The sequence below is a fragment of the Sebastes fasciatus genome, chromosome 1 (genome assembly GCF_043250625.1).
Source record: "Sebastes fasciatus isolate fSebFas1 chromosome 1, fSebFas1.pri, whole genome shotgun sequence".
NCBI lineage: Eukaryota > Metazoa > Chordata > Actinopteri > Perciformes > Sebastidae > Sebastes > Sebastes fasciatus.
The window spans coordinates 3082988-3106326 of NC_133795.1; the positions used below are offsets into that span (position 1 = coordinate 3082988).

The 23339-nt window shown below is 42.7% G+C and overlaps 1 protein-coding gene across 4 annotated transcripts in view; it reads left to right on the top strand.

Annotated features, from left to right (window-relative positions):
- Positions 1-23339, top strand: part of sox13 (SRY-box transcription factor 13) — a 62328-nt gene that overhangs the window by 15429 nt on the left and 23560 nt on the right. For all 4 annotated transcript variants that reach the window (XM_074640727.1, XM_074640592.1, XM_074640659.1 and 1 more), the window contains exons 2-3: positions 21991-22195; positions 22319-22421. In XM_074640727.1, the coding sequence (XP_074496828.1) occupies positions 21992-22195; positions 22319-22421 (307 nt within the window). In that variant the 5' untranslated portion in view covers position 21991. The remainder of the gene's footprint in view (positions 1-21990; positions 22196-22318; positions 22422-23339) is intronic.

The following is a 23339-nucleotide window of genomic DNA, read 5'->3' on the forward strand; positions in this document are numbered from 1 at the left end:
CAGTCACATGAAGTCAGAACTTTATTTCTGAACCTGAATGTGATGAATAATTCTCAGCTATCAGTTAGCTATCTTGTGCTTTGTGTTGTTAGAACATTTTCATAGAGGATGACGTTAGTGGAAGATGTATTCAGATCATTTAATTCAGTCAAAGTAGCATATAATAATCCATTACAAGTCAGTTTTACTTCAGTCAAAGTGCAGAAGTGTTATTAAACAGCCCAGTCACGAAATGTAATGTATTGATTCGTGAACATAGACACAAATTTCCCATTTCTTTTGTGATGGTCGGCACAAAATCAATTTGTATGTAAGGAAGTATAAAGAGCGGTGAGCGCCGCGTAGGGAAGTGGTCGAGGTGGATAGGTGGGTCAAAAAACACCAGACGTTCGCCCAGGAGACCGGTGTTTGGGTCTCGTGTGAAAGCAGAAGTCAACGTTGATTTATTTGTCACATAATTTAATGAAATTACTTCACTTCCAGAGTTATTTTAACCCGAACTGTGATATTTTCCAAAAGCTGACTAAGTAGTTTTGTTGCCAAGTTGATCTATTCCTAAACCTAACTAAGTGGTTTTATTTTGAAAAGACTGGAGCAGAAATTGACACGTGCGTCACGTGTTGCTTGACATTCGTAGGTTGTTGAAAGTCGTGCTCTGTATGTAAATAAATCAAATAGATCAAATTTCGTGACTATTTCACGAACTGCCGTGAGACTGTGTTGTATTAAAATGCACTGAAGTACTCATAATGCAGAATGGTCCGTTAACTAAATGTTATTACTGAATTGTAATTAATAGGCTTGTGTCATACGCTGTTTGTAGCTATACCTCCATAAAGTAATGCACTGTAATTCATGGATATCCCACAAAATCAATTTGTGTGTAATTCACGTAATCGTGAACCAGGAAGTACAAAGAGCAACAAATGCTGTGTGGGGAGGAGGTCGGGGGGATGGGTGGGTCAAAAAGTACCGGACTTTCACCCAGGAGACCGACGTTCGTGTCCGGTGTGAAGACAGAAGTCAATGTTGATTTATTTGTCCTGTAAGTTCAGACAAACTACGATCTTTTCCTAAACCTGATTAAGTATTTTTGTTGCCTAAACCTAACCAAGTTGATTGTTTCCTAAACGTATCTAAGTAGCTTTCTTGCCTAAACCTAAGGAAGTTGTTTATTTTGAAATGACTGTATGCATGTAACAAGCGGAAATTGACACGAGTTGCTGGACATTCGTAGGAAAATGAATGAAAAAAGAGGAATTTCTTTTTCGTAAGATATGATACGAGCCGTTGTATGAGGATACGTTGAAATAATGCATTAACCTGTGTTTTAATGGTGTATTTGGTCGATGTGGAGCCAATTTTAAATGTGAATATACTGAGTAGTTTAATCTATAGCCATGGATTCCATTTTACAATATGACCATGTTTTTTGAATGAAAGAAATCTTTTATTTTGCAAACTATTGCCACTATTAGTGGTCTGGAGCGCTGTGAATGGGTTGTAGTTTGGTTTGTATTGTAGGGTTATCATTCATTGTCCATCACGGTCTCAACAGAGCTTCTCGCTAATCTGTGACACGCCAGCTTCCTTGCGTTTGTATTTCCTTCCTCTCTCGTTATCTCACTGATCTCTGATAGGCTCATAACAGATTAGACGTTCGGCAACCAATCAATAGGACAAATGATCATGTGACCTTGATCATTTGTCATGATCGTGACCATCTCAGCTACACAGCTATACAGATAGACACATCCAGAATGAAAAAGTGAGTCATGTAACTATGAAGACTTGTCCCGCCGTATTTGTTTCTCGTCTCGTTGACACTGAAACACTAATTCGACTGAAAATCACAAACAGTCTGAGCTTGAAAGCAGTGCATTAAAGCAGCTCAGCAGCTGCTGTCTGGAGAGGCTGTGAACTTCGACCTGTGCACTTACCTCCAGTCTCAGACACCTGTTTGACTGGCGAGATTACTGCAGTCTTTTAGATATCACTTAGAAAGTCCTTGTTGTTTTCTGTGCTTCTGTCTCTCACCCTCACAAATAGTTGTTCGTATTGGACGAGCATATAAAAACACAAAGACGGTGACCTTCTCTGAGTCCGTCCTTCTGCTTTGCACATGCTGCTCCATCTGACAGGGCTGCACATCTCCAAATCATCTCCTTGTGCTTTTAGATAAAGAATAGCAAATAAAACTGTTTTGTATTTTTAGGTGAACAGATCAGAAATCTACTGCTTCTCTGTAAATCAGCCTGTTAAATGCCACGATAATGCGCAGGGCGTGAAAGTACGTCTTTTGTTCGCCATGTATCCTGTACTGACTGCAATGTAAACGTAGCCGCGTATAAATGTTATGGTAAGAGTTAGTGATGTAGTATAAAAAGCGATGAAGAACACTTATGGGTAGGGGCGGAGGTGGATGGTAGGCTTATCGCGGTAGTCGGTGTTACCGGTGTTACCGGTGTTACACGGTGGTCGGGCACACTCCGATTACATTACCCCCCCTCCCCCCACCGTTGTTTTTTTTTTTTTTAAGAATTAAACCCATTTAGTTCATTTTGGCATATCAGCGCCGTGTAATCAATAGATAGTCAGACGACGGACGCTACAATCTGAAAGTGAATGCATCTTAAGGAGTCTCAGCTCAGAGTAGCAGGTGTCAGATTTCACACACGTTGACGAGAGAGTTGACAGACCGAGAGATGGCGGAGGATTTGGTGTCGAAGCGAAAAACAAAAGCGCCTATATGGCAGTATTTCAGATTTAAACCCGGTGTTGTAAGGGAACCATAACGTTAATGAGGTAATCGCCGCGAGGAGGACGGAGCGGTCACAGCCGGTGTGTGCGGCACAGCGGCGCCAGGTAGAACCCTGCGGCCCTGCAGCGAAAGCTCTACCGGTGAGGCCAGACACACCGCCACCCGACGGTAAAGATTGTAGTAAACGCACTACACATGTTGACCGTCATTCTTTCTTGTAAAATGTCCGGTGTAATCGGTAACACCGGTGTTGTCACAAGTTTATTAACCGGTGGGAAAATGTCTTCACCATCGCATCCCTAGTGGATGGGCCCAACAAACACCAGACTTTTAACCAGGAGATCTTTGTTCAAGACTTGTTGGACCAGAAAACAGGTAACAAACGTCAACAAAAAAACCATCTGAAAATCGACGCTCGACAAATGTCAGTAATGCAACTTACAAAACAAAACACCGGTCCTTTTAAACAAAAAGTCCCGTGTTCAAGACCGTTGTTGACCGGTGTTTGGTTTTTTGTTGACGTTTGTGACCTGTTGTCCATCGTTGTTTCTGTACCTGTTTTACTTACTTTACTTACTGAGTTTACTTACTTATTTTAACCCCAACCATGGCGTTTTCCCTTATCCTAACTGAGTGGTTACTAACAGACGTTTGCGTGGCGTACAAATGACGCGAAAACGCTCATGGCATGCGCAATGTCGTGGTATTTTAACGCCTTCCTTTCAGACGGGGTTGCTGTAAATACATGTCCAATAGTTATATATATGTAGTGGATACTTAGCTTAAACTGTGGGCCATAACAAAGCCCTAAACATATCTCTTGTTTTGCAGCATTTGACCTGGATGTGGGCTCTTTAGTGCGAAGAGGTGCACGGTTACATACGGCTAGGTTAATGTTAAAGCTGACGCAGTTCTGTAGAAACTCAAAAACAACTCACAAACAGATGACGGAAACAAACAGGATGCAAATGATGTTAATAATCAGTAATCATTTCATCATAAAAGTATTTCCTTGTGATGATTTTGCTTTTTAACAACTTAAAGTTATTGACTAAAAGAGGTCTTTGATGAGAGCTTCAGACAAAGCCTCATTCATTCATGTTTCAATAAAAAGGGCTGCAGCCTAAAAATAACTTTATCTACTTTAAGTAAAATAGTCGGCCCTGATCTCCTGACAACAGACGAAAGTCTTTGTGCTTTCGTTTAGGAAAATCAGCCTTTCTACGTGGTCAGGGGTGAGTCATATGCAGTCTGTTCATTGTAAGTCCTCGTCAGTGTTGATACAGTCCGCTCGCAACAAATGGCGAATGAATGACACGCTAATTCGTAAGTAATTCCGCGTGAAATAACAACGCCTTTGTTGATTTTGATGTGCCATTTCACGCCATGTAGTCTGTACTGACTGCAATGAAAACAAACCTATCCACGTGAATGTGCTACGCTCCGAGCTAGTGACGCGGCGCCACATCGTTGTGAGAGAGACTGCTTATGGTGTGTGAGACTTTCAACCAGGAGACCGGTGTTCGTGTCCCAAAGTGTTGGTGAGTTATTTTGAAGTTACGTTAGTAAAGTTTGTGATGTTTTTCCTGAGTGGTTTTATTAGCTAAACACAACTGCAACCGTTTCACAGTAATGACGTGGCGTTAAACGACACACGGAAAAGCCTAAAATGCGTTGACATGACAAGCGGAAATGTTATTATTGCTATTTATACGCCTTCCCATGAGATCTGCTGTTCTGAACCATTCTTCTCATTGAGGAGGTAGTTGTATAGCAGCTGAAACGGCTTTTAAAGCAGTTATTCTAAAAAAAGAAGAATATTTTTTATGTGAAAGACGGTTGTATTAAAGATGTTTCATAAATTTGTATGATTGAATTTGTGCTCATTCAGAGACAGTATAATGAAACGCTGAATGACTTTAAAACACCTCAGTTTTTCTTTTATAATGAAGAGGTCTTTGTTTCTCTGGAACAAAAGGGAATAAATAACAGCAAAAACAAAATAAAGAAAAACATCAGCTATCAGACAGATTGTTATTTTAAACATCGGCATCGGCCCACAATTTCACAATCGGTGCATCCCCTTATTTTGCATGCAACATTACATGAATATTTTCTATGAATAAAGATTCATACTGTAGATCCGCCGCATACGCTCTCTCCTCATCGGGAACAATTGAAGAAAGACGCTGGCGCTCAGAAAAAAAATGCTATATGGACGCAGGCCCTAAGTTTTGAAAGTGTTTGTGGGATTGTCATTTTCGGAAGGTCCAACATCGGGAAGTTGAGGGCGGATTAAAGCTGAAGTAGGTGAGAGCAAATATGATTAAAATAAGTTATTTTTTATAAAACGGTAACCTGAAAAAAATCATGTTCCTCCGGTGTCCTCCGGTGCTCCTAACCGCATCTGCAAGATTTCACAGACCGGAGGAAAACAAGCAGTAAGAGCTGATCTGAGGTCTGCTGTCCAGCTGCTGTCTATGAGAGATGGCTGTCAATCACTCTGAACTCCGACCAAACAGTCAAACTAGGCAGCGCTGATCAAATATGAATCAATATTCTGTTATGTTAATGCCTATTTCTCTCCTCAGATGTTCTCAGAATCATCTTGTAGTGCACGGTTTAGCTGTAAAATTAGAAAGTTTGTGACGCCGCCGCCATTGTGAAATCTGGTGAAGGAACGCCAAGTTCCGGAGCACAGCCAATAGGAACGCTCTCTCAATGAAATGACCTGTGATTGGTCAAAGTCTCCCGTCACAGGCTAGATATTTTAAAGCCTGGAAACAGAGCCATGAGGAGGAGCAGAAGTCTAGTTATCTCTCAGAACACTTGAATTACAATATGCTGAAAGGTTATTATGGGATTGTTGCCCAATGATGCCAAATATATACTGACTGCTACCACTTCAGATTCAACTTCATTTGAACCATACAGAAGCTTTTACAGCCATGTCTGGACTCGCCACAGCCGCGGCCTCATCGTCAAAGTCTTGGGCTTGTGGGAAATGGTGTTCTTTTAAAGGCCCCTAAAGAAACAGTGCCATTTTATTTTTATTTTATTTGCCACCCTTATCTCGACACACAGAGCGAACCACAGAGCATTTTGTGTTATTAGAAATATACGAAAGCTTCCACAAGTCTTTTCCAAAACTCAAATTATTTACAGGACCACAAATCGCCGTCCTCTTTCTAGTCCGATAACATAAAACACTGTTTTGTTTGCTTGTTTTGCCACAGGTCATGCATTCACACGGGGGGCGCTGAGTGCATGCTGATGCTGGCGGATGATAGTGTATGACTTTTTCTTTTTCTTTTTTTTAAGCTCAAATTTACTACAGCTGCCATTTTACCGACACAAGTGATCTTTTCATCGGGAACAGAAAACTCTGTGATCATATGGCAAATAATGTTCCCCCTCCGTATCAATTCATTCGCCACCGACGGATAAAAAGTGAGTGAATCTGCATCACGCTTTGTTTCTTCATCCCCTCGTTGGGTCATTTCTTTTACGTAACTTCTGCTTTTCCTGGTATAGATGTAATAATATTCATGGAATCCCCTTGGTTAAAGGGGGAGAAGGGATCGAAAGTGTGTGTGAGCTGTGTTGTTGTGCGTGGGTTGGTTGCAGTGGGCGGGCCTCGTACAGTATATGGGGCAGCCCCTGAACTCCAAGAGGAAAAAGGAGTAAAATGTAGTCTTTGTGATGTCTCTATCACTCAATCGCTGCTCTTTGTGTGATGAACTGACCACAGAACAACAGCACCTTATCAGGGCTCATCTCTCAGCACACACACACACACACACACACACAAACACACACACACACACACACACACACACACACACACACAAACACACGCACACACACACACACACAAACACACACACACACACACACACAAACACACACACACACACACACACACACGCACACACACACACACACACACACACAAACACACACACACACACACACACACACACACACACACACACACACACACACGGTGCAAGGTAAAAAACAACAACAAAAAATGAGTGTGTATTCGTGATGAGCTTATTCTTTGGACTCTGCACTATACCAGTTCAGTACCCTTGACATCAAAAGGCCAGGAGAACAGAGGAGGAGAGGGGAAGGAAAGGAGAAGAGGGCAAGGCTCTTTGTGTCTCCGGTCCTGAGAGCTCATTCTCTAATGAGGCCCAGTCAGCAACGCAACCGAGCTTTGTTCCACGACTGTGTGTGTGTGTGTGTGAGTGTGGACATCTTACCGACCTCTCCGATAAAAGAATAATTCAAGACCCCAACACACAATCCTTCGAGACTTCATCTGTCTGTGTGATCTTGGAAAGATGGTCTTTTCATAAAACTAGACTGTCTGTGCAGTAGGGCTGAGACGATACACCGATCTCCCTGTTCCATACGATCACGACACTCGGGTACCGATTCAGTATTCAGTAGAATCATACACTACTAGAGACTTTTACTTTGGAAAATATCTGAATTAATTCAGTAAAAATTCAGAGATGTCCTGAAGTCAAATATATCAGTCATTGTCAGGAATTATTTATTACATTTCTTTTTTTTCAGCAACTCAAAAATCAAAGAATAAAGATCTTATTTTTATATACAGTTCCCTTTGTTAACACTTTATTTTGAAAACTAGACGTAGTCCCACGTCTCTACTTCCTCTAACTTCTCCAAGGTGGCCTCTAGCTCTCCCGTCAGCTCCGTTCTCTTTATCCATCCATGGTCAGCTCCATCGGGGCCGTTTGAATGCATTTAACACTAGAATGGCACTCGGAGAGCGCAGACCTCCGCCAAGCTGCCCGAGTACGATTGCCCCCCCCGCCCCCCCCCCCCCCCCCTTCCGTTCAGCTTGCATCATCATCCACGTGTATTTGTGTTTATGTTGAGATCAGCTGTACGTAGCGGAGCATCGTAAAACACTTCATTCAAACTGGACAGAAACAAATTAAAACTCACCTAAACCGTCGTCGTTACTCTTTCCAACAATCACAGAGTGTGCTTTGGTCCAACTCAACTGTAATTTCACAGAGTTTAATGTGAAAAAACGCTGAATCTACAGTTTTCTAATGGATTGTTCACTATGCCACACCCCACCCCTCCAAAACATTTCATTCAAATCCATCGCAGACTTTTGGAGTAATCCTGCTAACAGATAAACAAACAAACAAACTTTAACCGTGATGTCTAGCTCTGCTTTTCCTGTCAATGTGTGAAACCCAAAGTGCTGTTGTTGATGATATATATAAATATATAAAACACTTTGGTCAACTCCAGTTGTTTTTAAACATGCTATACAGATAAACTTGACTCGACAATAATAGAGTCGATTGCCAACTAAAGGCCCAAAACGGACACCAGACTCAGACCGCAGACTGTTTATACTATATTGGGTGTTCACACATATGCAGTCTGGCAGTACGGTTCTCGTTTACAGTCCCCCTCGAAATCGTAATTGGACATTTACAGCTTTCACCAATACAGCATTTTTGTTTTCTCTTTTTTGTTTACATCATGAAGCCGGAAGAATCGGGTATTTTAGACAGTCTTAATAGACTCTGTGAACAGTGTGTGTTCAGATAATGTTTTCAGATATTGCTGTATTATGAGGCATCTAACTATGACGCTACATCAGACCGAATGTGGAGTATTAACAATGTTCATTTTCTTCTATGCTATCAATTTTTTTTTTTGACCTTACTTTCACAGTGTTCTTTCAGTTCATGAAAGTTAATTAGAACATTTTGGTCGCCTTAAAATGTTTTATTTAGCATTCGGTTGTACTTAGCTCCACCCTCTCGTGTCAAAAACAACAATAACAAAACAATATGACAACGGACAAAATGCCAAAGGCTTCAAAAGTCCACAAACCAATTGTTGACGTCACAGTGACTAGAAGTCAACGTTGATGTATTTGTCATGCAACTTCTGTACTTAAGTGACGCCACTTCTGGTGTTGTTTTAACCCAAACCACCATCTTTTCCTAAACCTAGTAGTTTGTAGTGCCTAATCCTGACCAAGACGATCTACTGTATATCTAAACTTAACTAAGTAGTTTTGTTTTGAAAAGACTGCAGCAGAAATTGACACGTGCGTCACGTGATGCTGGACATTCAGAAGAAAAAGCATGAAAAATACGTTGTTGAAAGTCACAAAAAAAGGGAAATTTGTGTCCACAAATCAAATAGATTAAATTGTGTTGGCATGTCGTCACAACTCAAGTAAAAACTAGTAGGAAACAGTCAACATGTGCACGGCAAGAAATCTTTTATTTTTATTTTTTAAACCATAAAGAATCACAACATGAGTCAAGTATCACAGATTACAGTTTTTAATGAACTCATTCAGCTTCAAACTGTTTCTTTTCTGATTTTAATAAGGACCAGAAAAAGCATTAATAAAGACTTTTTAGTGCACTAGTGATTTAATAATCAGGCTATTGTGTCTACAAGTAGATTGAAAATTTGACACGTTCTCAATTAAAAATGATATTAAAGAGCAGTAACAATGAATAGTGTGATTCTATCTCACTCTGTCGTCTACATGTTGCCTTATTTCCTGGCCTTTACACTCCACGGCTTTGTCATTATTCTGACCGCTCGTTCTCCAGTTTCAACCACATTTCCAGGAAATCATAACAGAGGATAAAGCCGACTTTGTTTAGAAAGAGTCCGAAGCCCGATGAATGCTCTTATCACACCGCTATCACACCTGTTAGTGGCCTGATGTTCGATCGGTATCGCGCTCGTCTGGGCTGCGGCGACGGTTACCTGAAACAGCATGCTAATTATGCAAATGAAGCCCCTGTACGGTGGGATTTGAAGAGGCTCTTTGTACTTCCCCTCTTGAGAGGAGAGATGGAGGTAGGAGAAGGAGGGGTGGCTGGGTCAGAGGTAACAGAAGGGTAGAAAAGGCAGGCGTTAGTGGTGAGAGAGAGTCAGTCGCTATGACTTGTGTCAGCAGCTCCGTTCCAGTGAGGGAGCGCTGTTGGATCTCCTCGCATCCATTCCTCCCGACCAGGTCAGTACAGAGAACTGCATGGATGTATGCTCTTTTAAATTTAGGTTTTAGACTTTCAAATGGTTTGCTTTGAATTTCTTTTTTTAAAATTAGTGTTTTTCCTTAACTGGTTCTGCACAAAGTTTAACTCTTGAGTTTTATGAGAACTTCCATTGCTTACTTTTCTCTGATGAGCTGAATCCTATCGAACATCCCTCACTGAGTGTCAATCAAAGGAGACGATGCACCTATGCATTTGATCTATTTTAGAATTGCTTTACTGTTACTGTTACTGCTTTTATTGTTGTAGTCTGAGTAACGTGACGTCAGATCCGTTCCGTATCCGTCAACCAAAACAAACCACAGCGAGCCGAAACGAAAGAGTAGAAAACGGCGTAGGAGGGTCAGCGTGGATACGACCTGCACCCTCACAAGTTAAATCCAGCGTGGTAAACACTACACATCCAGTAAAGGATGGAAACGCTTTGGGTTTCACACATTGACAGGAAAAGCAGAGCTAGACATCACGGCTAAAGCTGCATGCTAACTCCGTCACGGACAGGAAACGTTATCGTATCGCGGTAACGTGCGGTCGAGCCGGCCGTCGCTCTCTTCTCCGTGGTCAAATGGGCCGACGCTACGACTGTAGAGCACCCAGATACTGACATTATGTTAAATGCATTCAAACGGCCCCGATGGAGCTGACCATGGATGGATAAAGAGAACGGAGCTGACGACCTTGGAGAAGTTAGAGGAAGTATAAACGTGTGACTAGTTTCAAAATAAGGTGTTAACAAAGGGAACTGTATATACAAAATACATCTATGGAAATAAGATTGATTGGATTATATTCACCAGAAGTATAAAACATTACATGTCCCTTATAAATTAAAAAGGAAATACCACTAATCTGTGAGGGAAATGTCTTTAATCCTCAATTTTTGGGTTGCTGGGGAATTTTTTTTTATAAATAATTCCTGCCAATGACTGATATATGTGACTTCAGGACATCTCTGACTACAGTCTTTCAGTGAAGCTCTCGACATGATCAGGCCCTGTGGGCAGACCGGCACTACTAGCTGGTGCGGTATAAGCCGGATTGTTTTATCACCCCTAATTAAATATTGCTAACTGCGAATCATTTCCCCAAACATTTGTTTATACATTAGTTCACACTTGTCTTAACACGACTGCACGGAAGGTTGGAAACTTACTGCCAGAGCTCTGTCACGAGACGCAGCCGACAGTTGAACAATGTGAGAAAATGAGTGCGTGAACCGGCTGTGGGAATATGCAAAGATCAGGGTGTGAGGTTTTCTACATTTGCTTTTTTTTTTTTTTTGCTGCTGTTTGATAGACGTCTGTGCTCGAGCCAGCTGACTGAAACGTGTTGCGGTTCTCTGCCTTTGATACGTTCCTGCAGGGAACCTTCTGCCATTACAGCTGTCAGTCTCAGCGTTGACAATGAGAACGTCTTTATTTGTTTATCACCAAGTAAACCTCTTTAGATGTCGAACACTTTATCCTGCTGCTCTCAACTGCTGAGACCGGCTCCTGGCGCTCTCTCTCTCTCTCTCTCTCTCTCTCTCTCTCTCTCTCTCTGTCTATTGTGCACTCTCTCTCTCTCTCTCTCTCTCTCAGCTATTCTGCCTCAGGCACTAGTTGGAAAGCGACATGGACGACATAAACTCAACAAGCTGCTTCTGTTGGGAGAGAGGGAGGGAGGGAGGGAGGGAGGGAGGAAGGGAAGAAAAGAAAACACTGAGAGGCAGAAGAAGGAAACAAAGGAAGAAAAGAAAGAGAGAACAACAGAAGGGATTTGCATTGCCAATCCCCCGGGGGGGAAATGTTAGGTTTTGCGTGTTACAACTTGTTGGGTAACTGAAGGTTTTGTGTGAAGTGATTCTTGTGTCGTGGGAAGTGTAAGGTTTCGGTGTTGTCAGCGCTCAAAGGAGAGGAGCTGATTTTTATCTGTGAAGTCAGGCATGTTCCCTCCGTCCTCCGTCCTCCGTCCATCGCCTCCCTCTCTTCTGCGACAGGAGCGTTCACCTCACAGCAGGGGGGGTGTAGTTCTGTAGCAGCACAGCTATTACCCGGGTCCGACTGGCAGCGAGCCACAACGGGCTTCTTTTTAAAGGGTCACTTCACTCAAATCACATATTTAAAAGTCGTTTGTTGGGTATTTTGTGTAATATTTTTCCCGTAAATAACAATTACTACAAAGTTCTTGTCTCATTGACTACGATGGAGTATTAGGGCCACATTGAGGGGAACAAAAATCAGAGATTTCGAGAATAGCGTCATAATATTACGAGAAAAGAAAATTGTTATTTAATGAGAATAAATTCATACTATTTGAAGAAAAAAAAGTCCTAATATTACAAGAATAAAGTCATAACTTAACGAGAAAAAAGTCGTAGTATTACGAGAATAAAGTTTTTTGTCATGTAAACTTCTGACTTAATATTATATTATGATATTACGACTTTTTATCGTAAACTTCTGACTTTATTCTCGTAATATTACGACTTTTTTTTATTGTAAACTTCTGACTTTATTCTCATAATATTAAAAAAAATTCTCGTTAATTTCTGACTTTATTTTCATAATATTAAAAAAAAATTCTTGTAAACTTCTGACTTTATTTTCTTAGTATTACATTTGTTTTCTCGTAAACTTGTGACTTTATTCTCATATCTTCTTTGTTTCCAGTGCACTTTTACTTGTTTTTCTTTTTTATTTCCTAGAAACAGGTGTCAATATGTTGACGGCTGAATGATGCAGATCATACTCCTTTTATAAAAACAAACAATGCTTGATTCCTCAAACACACAGCTGAACTCACGAGTACAGTCAGTTATTCCCTCAGTTATATGTATATATATATATATTTTTAATATGATAAAACTTGTTGCAGAAGTCTATAAGTAGTTTTTGGTCGCTTTGTTCTACTTTGTTTCGCTCAACAGCTGCTCTCAGGCCTTGTTTGTTTTATAGTGATTTCTCAGCGGCGTGCGGTGAGCGCCTATAAAAGCTGAACAACACTGTAGGTGGTTGGAGAAACAGGCCACAATCAGATAACCTCCAACGAAGGCAACGCTATGCAAATCATGCAACACACACTACATGCACTACATGCATACATACACAAGGTCAGGTTCCACACGGGTGCAGTCAGCTGCACATAAGCTAAGTGTGTGTTTAAGTAGATGAGACTGATGTGGAGGCAGCGATAACCTTGACTGGTTCCTATTGTTCTTGCTAAGACGCTGGAAGCATTGTTTAAAAAAAAAAAAAAAAAACATTGTGCTTGTAAAACACACACACACACACCTTGAAGCATTCCTGGCTGTCAGCGGCTCTGAGCATCGCTGAGATTCAGTGCATACCTCTGCATTGGGTGACACATACACACAGAGTCAGTGCAGTGCGTGTGAAAGCCACCTGTGGCAGCTCTACAGTCCAGTCCTCTGTGGAACGTAGAGGGGGGACCCAGGAATAACTCGCCGTGGGACAGAACTCGCCCCCCGCCCGTCACATAATCAACCCCTCGCTGATACTGGCGGTGGCCGCTGCAGTGTTGGCTAAACAGTTTCTCACCTCTCCATCTCCATCCTCATTCCTTTCTCACACCTGAAAATAGCCATCAGACAGGATTAAGGCCTTTAAACACCGGGGTGTGACGAATAAACCGCACGCAAATGCGCCTGCGAATATTATATGTCTAGGGCTTTTATGATACCCCCCGCAACAACGTAGTCGGGGATATATAGCGCTCCGCATGTCCCTCCTTCCGTCCATTCCTGTTTCACACTTTTGTTTCCGGAGCAGAACTCCGAAACTATTTAACTTAGGAGCTTCAAAGTTGGTGTGATGGTTGACAGTGTGGTTTAGTTGTGCCTTTTGTGGGTTAGAAGTCCAGGGTGCCCAAAAGCTTTGACATTTTGCCCAAAAACTGTGATTTTTTTCGACATAAGTTTTAATTTTATTAGTATAAACCGGCGCAAGGGGCTCAATTTTTCCAGTTTTCTAGAGGGCGCTATTGAACCATTTTGCAACACCCAAGCTTGAGACTCTTAAAATATCAAATTTTTCACCGCGTCTGATAAGTGTGCCAAGTTTTACAACTTTTTGAGCATGGGAAAGGCCTCAAAAAGGCAATTCATTTGCATGAAAAAGAAAAAGAACAATAATTTCTACAGTTTCAATAGGGCCTTCGCTGGCTCGACGTTGTCGGTGTTCGGGCCTCAATGAAGTGGTTAAAACCTGGAGAGCATCAACAAGACAGACCATATTTGTCTTCTACTTTCCTGAGGAAGGTGAGCTAATAACAAGCTAGACCGTGCTCAATAGACTGATTCCATTAGTTCCAAATAGGGCAAAACCTTTGGCCCTACTTCAGTAGGGGTCAAGCAGTGAGCGGGGGGGGGTATGTGAGCCATGGTCACCTTGTTGTGAAAGGTAGTAAAAGGAGTAATAAAGTTTGCTGTCGTATATCGCCAAGAAGTGAATGTCAATTGTTCGTTCCGTTGCAACATCAGCGCCCAGCAGCAGAGCTACGCTTCTGCCATTTTGGACTGTCTCTTTGCTTCTATACTCTTGATTCGGACGACGAAGCCTCTGTGTTGTTGTTTTATCAATAAAGGTGCAACTTAATAAGTACCGCACAACGTGATTGATTGATGCCTTTATTCATGTTGTGAAAGCTCAGAAAATCAAACCTGCTCCGAAAAAATAAGTACATTTTTCCGCCACACAATATTGTGTGTGAAAGTATTCATGATAAAAACAACAGTTCCAAAAAGAAATAATGACATGCGAAGTAATCGCACAAAAAAAAAGAAAAAACCCCGCCGTGTTACGGTCTTTTTTAGGCGATCAAAAATGTTGATGAACTGAAAACAGACTGTGAAAGGGTTAAAGTTGTAAGACGAAAACACGAACAACTCCCAGACCGGACAACGTCACAAGGTAGCCCCGCCCTAAAGCATTCCCTGCTTTATGGTCTATCTGACTCTAAATGGGACCATCATTTACTAAATGAACATCATGCTGTATTGAAGAAGACTTGAAACTAGAGATTGAGACCATAAACTCATGTTTACAATGTTTACTGAGGTAATAAATCAAGAGAGAAGTAGGCTCATTTTCTCATAGACTTCTATACAATCAGACTTCTTTTAGCAACCAGAGGAGTCGCCCCCTGCTGGCTGTTAGAGAGAATGACAGTTTAAAGCGCTTCACTTCTCAGACCTGGAGGTTGCCGCCTGTTACAGATCCTTTCGGGTGTGCTGATATTTTATTTTATCAGTGTTTTGTAAACAGCATTTAGATCACGGGAGAGTTTTTCTTTTTGTTTAGGAAATTTCAATTTTGGCCTGAAAACAAGATTTTGGCCCGAACACACACACACACACACACACACACACACACACACACACACACACACACACACACACACACACAAATAACTGAGTGTGATATCGTGTTCAAAGTCAACAGTAGTCGAGCAGGTGGCATCCAATGAGTCTGAGTGCTGTTGTCCCCCCCCCTGCTTGCAGCTGTATTTAATGTGCCACCCGGCTGTTTAGTTACCATCAGCTGTGTGAAATGTTCTTTTATTATGATTCAGAGTTTGAATACACACACATACACACACATTCACACACATTCACACACATTCACACACAGTCCGTGCAGGTTTTAGAGCTCTGGCAGACAGGTGGCTTTGTGTTGAAATGCAGTAGCAACAGTGTGTTATGCGTTTGGCAGAACGCTGGCATTTTTTTTTCTTCATGTTGCCTGGTTGTCGGAGAGCGCCGTGCCAAACTCCATGAAGCTGTTAAATGAATGTGGCTCTCCTTATTGGTGACGGTTGCACACCGTGTTTCTTCTACTGCAGAGCAGGAAGTAACAAGCAGTGTGAAAGTTGATTAAAAATAATTAAAAGTGGATCATCTTCATCCTGATGGTTAATTAGTTTGTTTTTTTACTGGGTGATAATTTAGTTTACTGTAGGGATAAACTGATGAACCGATCTGATACCAATGTTTTTTTTTGTATTCTCTTCAGCATTTCATCACGCTGTCTTTGAATGAGCACAAATTCAATCATACAAATTTATGAAACAACCTTTAATATAACCTTTCATGTGAAAAAGATTTTCTTCAAAAGCCTTTTCAGCTGCTATAAAACAACCTCCTCAATGAGAAGAATGTTTCAGTACTTACACAGCCCAACGGAAATATTTGTTTTGTGAAACATAATTTAAATGTAAAAGCGATTAGAAACATCAGCAGTGTGTCTCACACGTAGACTTTACTTGGACGGGCCGCCCATGGATATATTTGGTGACCCATTTTAGCATTTTTTATTCTGTATCTGTCAGAGAGATCAATGCCTTCCGCAATCAAATAGTGGACTAGTAGCTGGACGGATCCACGGAGAATAGGGTGACCGGATCCCCACAAATCAAATGTGGGACAAAGAGTATGTTTGTGTGGGACAATGTGGGACAACGTTACCAAGGCTGAGAGGTCTATCTAACTTAAATAATAAACATTTCTATTCTGCCCCTTAACTCGTAACATCTCTATGCTTTAATATCCGGATGCGTCCAGAGATCGGCACATCTCTTTTTGAGCCACACGTTTCTTCGTTTCGAGACTCACATGAACTGTGTCGCTTTGTGTCGTATTCCCTTCGTGTGAAATTGAAAACTAACCAGCAAATTTCACAAAAAAACTCTGAGCATCGCCTTCGACCAGCTTATAAATACTTATGAGTAGTGTCACAGTCTTTGTTGTAGCTGCTCTTCCTTTTCTTTGTGGTAGTTTCCATCATATTACGGCTAAATCTGCACAGCTTGTGACTTTGCGGTGATTCGCAATTTTCCCCGTTGGGCGTAGCGTAGCAAAGACGGTGGAATGTTAACAGCGTGTCACACAGCGCCGTGATGACGGCCTTCCCGGCCTTCTTCACAGCCGTTGAATAAAGCATCTGTCCTGCAGCGGTTTGACTTTTGAAAACTAGAGCCGATGAAAATGTGGGACGTCGTCTCAATATGTGGGACGTGGGTTTAAGGGATAAAAAATGCTGTGCAGTCCCTCGTAAAGAGGGACACCTGGTCACCCTAGCGGCGGAGCAGCGGGACTACGATGCGGCGGCCTCGACGTGCTGCTTCAATCTGCTCACCCGGGACTGGATCCCGATACGGGGGACAGATTGCTGCACGGCACCCCTCTTGTTGGACTGACAGTCCTCTAGTGACACATTACGCACACGCGAGGTTCGTTCCCATCCGGACCGCAGCGATTATTTTAAACTCCGTGTCAAGCAATAATAAATCTGCATTCTGGGTTTGTCACACCACAGAAACATGTGTTACTAACCACCCAGCCAAACTTGAATGATTCAAAAAATCGCCAAGTATGTAAAATTAGCTTTCACAATCATGTAAAAATCAGCAGTATTCTCTGCTCGGAGACGCTGGGGGGCGTGTCCGCTGAAGGCGCCGGAACCTGAAACCTCTCTTAATACATCCATGGCTGAAACCACACCAACCACCGGGGAAGGTGCAGGACCGGATTCCCTCAGTAGCGGCGAGCGATGAGGGAACAGACCAGCGCCGGATCGCCGTCCGACGGGCTGATTGGGGAAATGGGGCCTGAGTCCTTCTGATCGAGGCTCAGCGCGTGGACGGTGTGAGGCCGGTAACGGCCCCCGTCGCGCAGTCTGCCCGGGGGATTCAATTCGGCGGGCTAGGGACGGCCGCTCGGTGTGGGAGGATCCCCTTGCGCATTTCTTCCGGTCGGCTTGGAAAGGCTCGGGTCTCGGGTGGCACGCAAGCCACGAGCTTTACAGCGCCACGCCGGGGCCGTGGACAAAGTGCTTACAGTAAGAGTTTACAGAAAGAGAATAAATATAAATGGGACATTACTAATATCTGTTGTCTTAATGGTGCAGAGTAAAATGTAATTAGAAAGTAAGATTGTTTGGAGGTTTTTGTCTCATGTCATGAATAACACCATCACTTTGCATAATTCCTGCAGACAGTTTCATGCTGTTTCACTGACTGACAGTTGGTGACGGACCACAGCCTTCCTTGAACTCATCTTTTGTTTAGATCTTATTGACGCACACCTATAAAGTTTTGTGACCGCATTATACACCGTTGTGACGTGTGACGTATTCGAAACCTCCTCTGTGGTTGTTCCTGCTACTGTTTGGTGTCTCCAAGACCACATTTTTGATGTGATGACTCACAGGTTGTCGCCGCCGGTATCAGTGCTAGCTACTGTAACAAACACGGATGTAAACACAGTCTCAGTCGGTGTAAACCACAAGCTTTGCATTTGAGGAAGGAAATGCAATAAACACGTTTTTGTCCGGCCTCCAGGACACACAAACAAACACACACACAATAGTGGTTTGGTGGGAAACAACGAAAGTAAACAGAACTGTTTACTCACAATAAAACTTTAATTCTAAGTTTTCATTGCAGAAGAATAAAAGGTTGATTTTGCGTTGAGCTGTCACTCACAGACGCAGTCAATCAGAGTGTGCGCCGCTCGCCGATGGTTCAGTCCAAAATGTTTGTCTCCCGTCACTCTTGTTTTTGAAGACACTTTTTGTTGTTGCGCTACTTGATTTATCACTTCCTGCGTGGAGGCAGATTTCCAGCAGTGACCACAAAGAGGTGGAATTCACTGCGTGTCAGCTGATAGAAGACGAGGTGGTCTTTACTGTTTGTGATTTAGGCTCTGTTTTTTGGTGCAGCTTTAAACACACACACACACATGCATATACATCAGTGAGGTTTGGAGCCTTGGACCCTGGCAGACAGGTGGCTTTGTTCGGAAACACAGTATGCAGGCTGGGAGAGCTGGGTGGAGGGGAGGGGGGGGGCTCTAATCATTATTATGCTTTCCGCAGAACGGTGGCGCTCCGCATTTTTTTGCCGTGTTCCCGAGTTGGTCGGCACATTCCGCTGGCATTGTTATCCGGCCTGTTTCCTGCGGCCGGCGGCTTTTGTCAGCCTCTCCCCCATTGTCCCGGCTTCCTTTGTTCCCCGGCTCCAACAATGGCTTTTTTTTTTCTGCCTCTTAATATATATGTGCACTTTTTGCCCTTGTGTGTTCTGTTTGTTTTGTTCTGCTGTCTGCTGTGTTTTTCTTTCCTCCTGCTGCTGCAGAGCTGGGAAATAAAACACACACACACACACACGCACACCAGCCTGAGTTGATATGTTCAAGTTCACTGTGGTTCAAACCTCTCTCACTCAACCTGTCCTCTCTTCCTTTCTCTTCCTTTCTCCCTCACTGAGGCGTTGTCTGTCTCCCTCCCTCTACAGCCTCCTATTATTCACTGTCACACACACACTTACACACTTACACACACACACACACACACACACACACACACACACACTCTTAGACAATAAGCCCGGCAGTGACTTCAGCCGGTGGCAACACAACCACCCGCTAACCTTTGACCTTGACTTCAGCAGCGACCTAAAGCAGCGGCTCTCAATCATTGAAACGGAAACATCAGACACCAGAGACGCTCCATGTGAAGACGTTTTCATAAATTTGAGATGCACCGATTCGACTTATCCAGTCCCGATACCAGATAGTGATACCTGGGCTTTGGGTATCGTCCGATACTAGGGATGCTTATTTTGAAAAATGTTCTTAACCGATAACCGACCCTCGTTAACCGATTATTAACCGTTAACCGACATTTGTGTCCCGCATGCAGCGGTACGCCAGCTGCAGTGTATGAGCACAGCAGACAACTGAGTCTCCAGTTCACCGTCTGGGAGCGTTATCTTAGCAGCCAGCCACTTTCCCAGTAAAAGTTTCCACCACACATTTAGTTTAGTTTAGCAGGTTATCAGCTGTGTGTCTGCCCGGCGTAACGATACTCTTTCTGTCCAGATTAACGATAGCGATTATCCAACAAACAGTGTGTGTATTTGTGCTACGTTAGCAGCGTTGCCGGTGGCTCCGTGCCCACTGTAGTCTCACACATACGGTCTGTCAGTGCGGCATAACTTCAGCGAGTTTCCGCCAGACTCTGTGTGTGTTGTTGGTGGCGTTATAGCTGTGAACGTAGGTGTAGCAGAGAGTGTGTGTTCACTTTCTTTGTCGTGAATGCTACGAGGCTACAACTCCTCCGCTCAGCGAGCTATAGACGGGAACCAACGCCAGCTCAGACTCTCTTAAGGTGGACCAGCTTTTCTCCTTCAAGTGACGAGTTTTTCTCAGGTTTTTAATTAATTATTAACATTTCTTTTAACCGTTTGACAGATAGCGTTAATCGGTTAAAACGCTTAATGTCGGTTAACAGTTAAAAGGTTAATTATTAACATCCCTATCCGATACCAGTGTTTAATTAACAAGCTGTATGCCTCACTGTGTGGAAGGGACTGGGATCATTGTTTTATGTGTAAGGCAACATCAGGCTGGACTTAAACATTGCTTTCCTAAATTTTTAAAACAAAATGTAACAAATAAAAACATAGATATAAATTTACTGAATTGTTATTTATCATTAAAATAATAAATCATGCACCAGCAACTTGGTAAAAAATCTTCAGATTAAAAGGAATTGCAATTCAGGTGTAAACCTTTTTAATGCAGAAACAAATTGGTCAAAAGTATATAATGTATATAGTATATAAGTTGAATTTATCGGCCCCATTGTCACTGATATCCGATCCAGTTAAATGAGTCGGTATCGGTCCAGCCCTAATCATTGGAATCACCTGTCTTATAGCTCTTCCTAACATACAGCGCCCGAGCCAACTTTGGTTAAAGGAGCACAAAAAAATTGTCCAGACATACCACGAGCGATTTCACTTCCCATTACACAGAGAGAGAGTGATTTATGTCGGTTACTGCAAGTGTCGATTTTGAACAATTAAAACAGGTTGGAGGTGGAGCAGGTGTGCGAAACTTTGCATGCATAGAGCCAAAGAGAGCGTGTTTTCAATCAAGCGTCACGTCACTAGGCCTATTCAGAGACGCACCGAGCAGGTTAGGTTCGCTCATTTGCATCACGTTCAGTTTGGAAGAGGTGTCATGCATTCTGTAATTGGGAGGATTTGCAACACTAAATTACAGAAAAAGATGAAATTTAACTGCAGCAAATTCTTAAATATTTAACTGTAGAGAGAACCAGGTCTTTATTTGAAACAAGTTTATATTAGAGTTCACATGAGATACTTTAGTTTTGTGTGTATTTTGGCGTTCCTTGTAGACAAAAGTGGTAGAGCTTCTGAGCACCAGACTCCCTTTAGAAAACCTCGAATTTTCCTGCAGCAGGGTCTGACAGTGTGCCCCGCTCAGTCCTGGTTCTGGTTCTCCCGTGCCTCCCTCCCCTCCAGCGGGCCCAGTAATACGGCCTGGGCGTCCAGCAGCGTGGTGTCGGTGCCCAGCGGGGTGAAGCTCTGCTCCTGGCCGGAGGAGGAGCCACTGCTGCCGGGCGCCGAGCTTTCCACCTCCCGCCAGAAGCCGGTTTTGGGTCTGTCCGCAACGCCATTATCAGGACAAAAGTTTGTCCAATGCTTCGGTTAATGACCAAATACCTACAAAATGAATAATAATAATAACAATAATAATACATTTCATTTATATAGCGCACTTTAATATACATCAAATCTCAAGGTGTTTCACACAAAACAATCACAATACAGTGTTAAGACAATTTACGCAAGAAAAATGCAACTAAAAGCAATGAAATAGGATAAATAAACAAAACATTAAGGCATTCCCATCCGCCTCAGCTGCACGTTCATATTTTGTGCCAATCATCAAATGTTAGCACCTTAATATGCCGAACTAAGATGGTGAACATGGTAAACATTGTACCTGCTAAACATCAGCATGTTAACATTGTCATTGTGAGCATGTTAGCATGCTAGCTTAGCATAGCTGTAGACTCGAGTCATGTCCACCGAGTCAACCGGTTCGTTTCCAAAAAGCTGTTTTAACTTGTTGACCTTGCAGCGGTGAAACAGACCGATACGGAGACGAACAACTGCAGGAATGAGCCTGCATTATCATTAAGTGTTCCTGTTGTTCTATTGATCGCTGCTCTTTGCTGCAATTATAACACTACCGAACAAAGATTGTCATGGCAAGTGCCCAAACCTCACCACACCCAAATGACACCTTTTGTGTTCTTGTTTGTCTTCCGACAGAATGGTTGAGCCCAGCCCTCCGGCACTGCACCTCCTGTCTGCCGGGGATGCCGGCATGGCGTGCGTTGGTGTCAAAGTAGAGCAGGAAGAGTCCGGAGTCATTACCAACGCTGAGCCTCCCAAGAGGTGTCCCTCACGCGATTGGTCAGGGAATCATCCACTGGAGGCTCGCCAGTTGACCCCACCGCTCTCCCGCTCCCCTTCGGTAAGAATAAAGCATGACGGAGTGAGAACGGTTGTTGACAGGCGTGTTAGGAATTGTCAGTCACAGATTGATATGTCAGACTTTCCCTGCTCCAATGCTTCGTCTCTTTCTGTTCCCTGACAGGAGGGCTCTCCAGGTAAGGAGCTGTCTCACAGGCAAAGCCCCATGGGCCTGAAGGACGCCAGGACACACGACAGACTGGAAGGACAATCCAGCTTCAAAGAAGGTCCGTCTGAACTCTTCACACAGTCTGTCATTCACTTCCTGCTCTGCAGTATCAAGACTAGTGTTGATAGAGCTGCCAAGTAATCTCACTCAGACTGGCAAAAGAAGCTGTCCTCGTATCGATCGTTTAATGACCGGCACTTTGTGCGCAATATAAAACTGAACAATATCTCCTGTTATTCAAAAGAAGAAGCAGAGCTGTGCAGATTGAGTGTTAAATCTGTCCCACACTGTTTTCATCAGTCAACTTGTTTTGAATATTTTGACGGAATAATCTTAACCCCCAGGGGTTTACGAGCTTTTTACCAGAGTTCTTTTTAATATTCAGTTTACAAGCATCCATTAGTGAAGGGCCAAAGTGAAAAACAATTTTCGTCTAGCCTTTTCATTAATGATTCATAATTAGAAATAAATGCTTTCATAAATACTAGGGGTAATTATGGTTTTCCTGGGCGGCAACCTCTGGGTTCTGAGAAGTGAAGCCAATGCTGAAGTGCCTTAAACCTGCATTCTCTCTAACAGCCAGCAGGGGGCGACTCCTCTGGTTGCTTAAAGAAGTCTGATTGTATAGAAGTCTATGAGAAAATGAGCCTACTTCTCACTTGATTTATTACCTCAGTAAACATTGTAAACATGAGTTTATGGTCTCAATCGCTAGTTTCAAGTCTTCTTCAATACAGCATGATGTTCATTTAGTAAATTATGGTCCCAATCAACTTTCTTTAATGAACATAACTCGTCAGTGGGAGGGCAAACAGTTGTTTGACCACAGTGAATATGTTGTTTTTGAAAGGCTAAACGCCAACAACTATCCATTGAAGCAGAATAATTCGTTAGATAAAAACAATTTGTGAATTTTGGAAATGATTACAACTATCTTTTTTCAATACATTTTGACTTTTGGACTTTACAACAATTT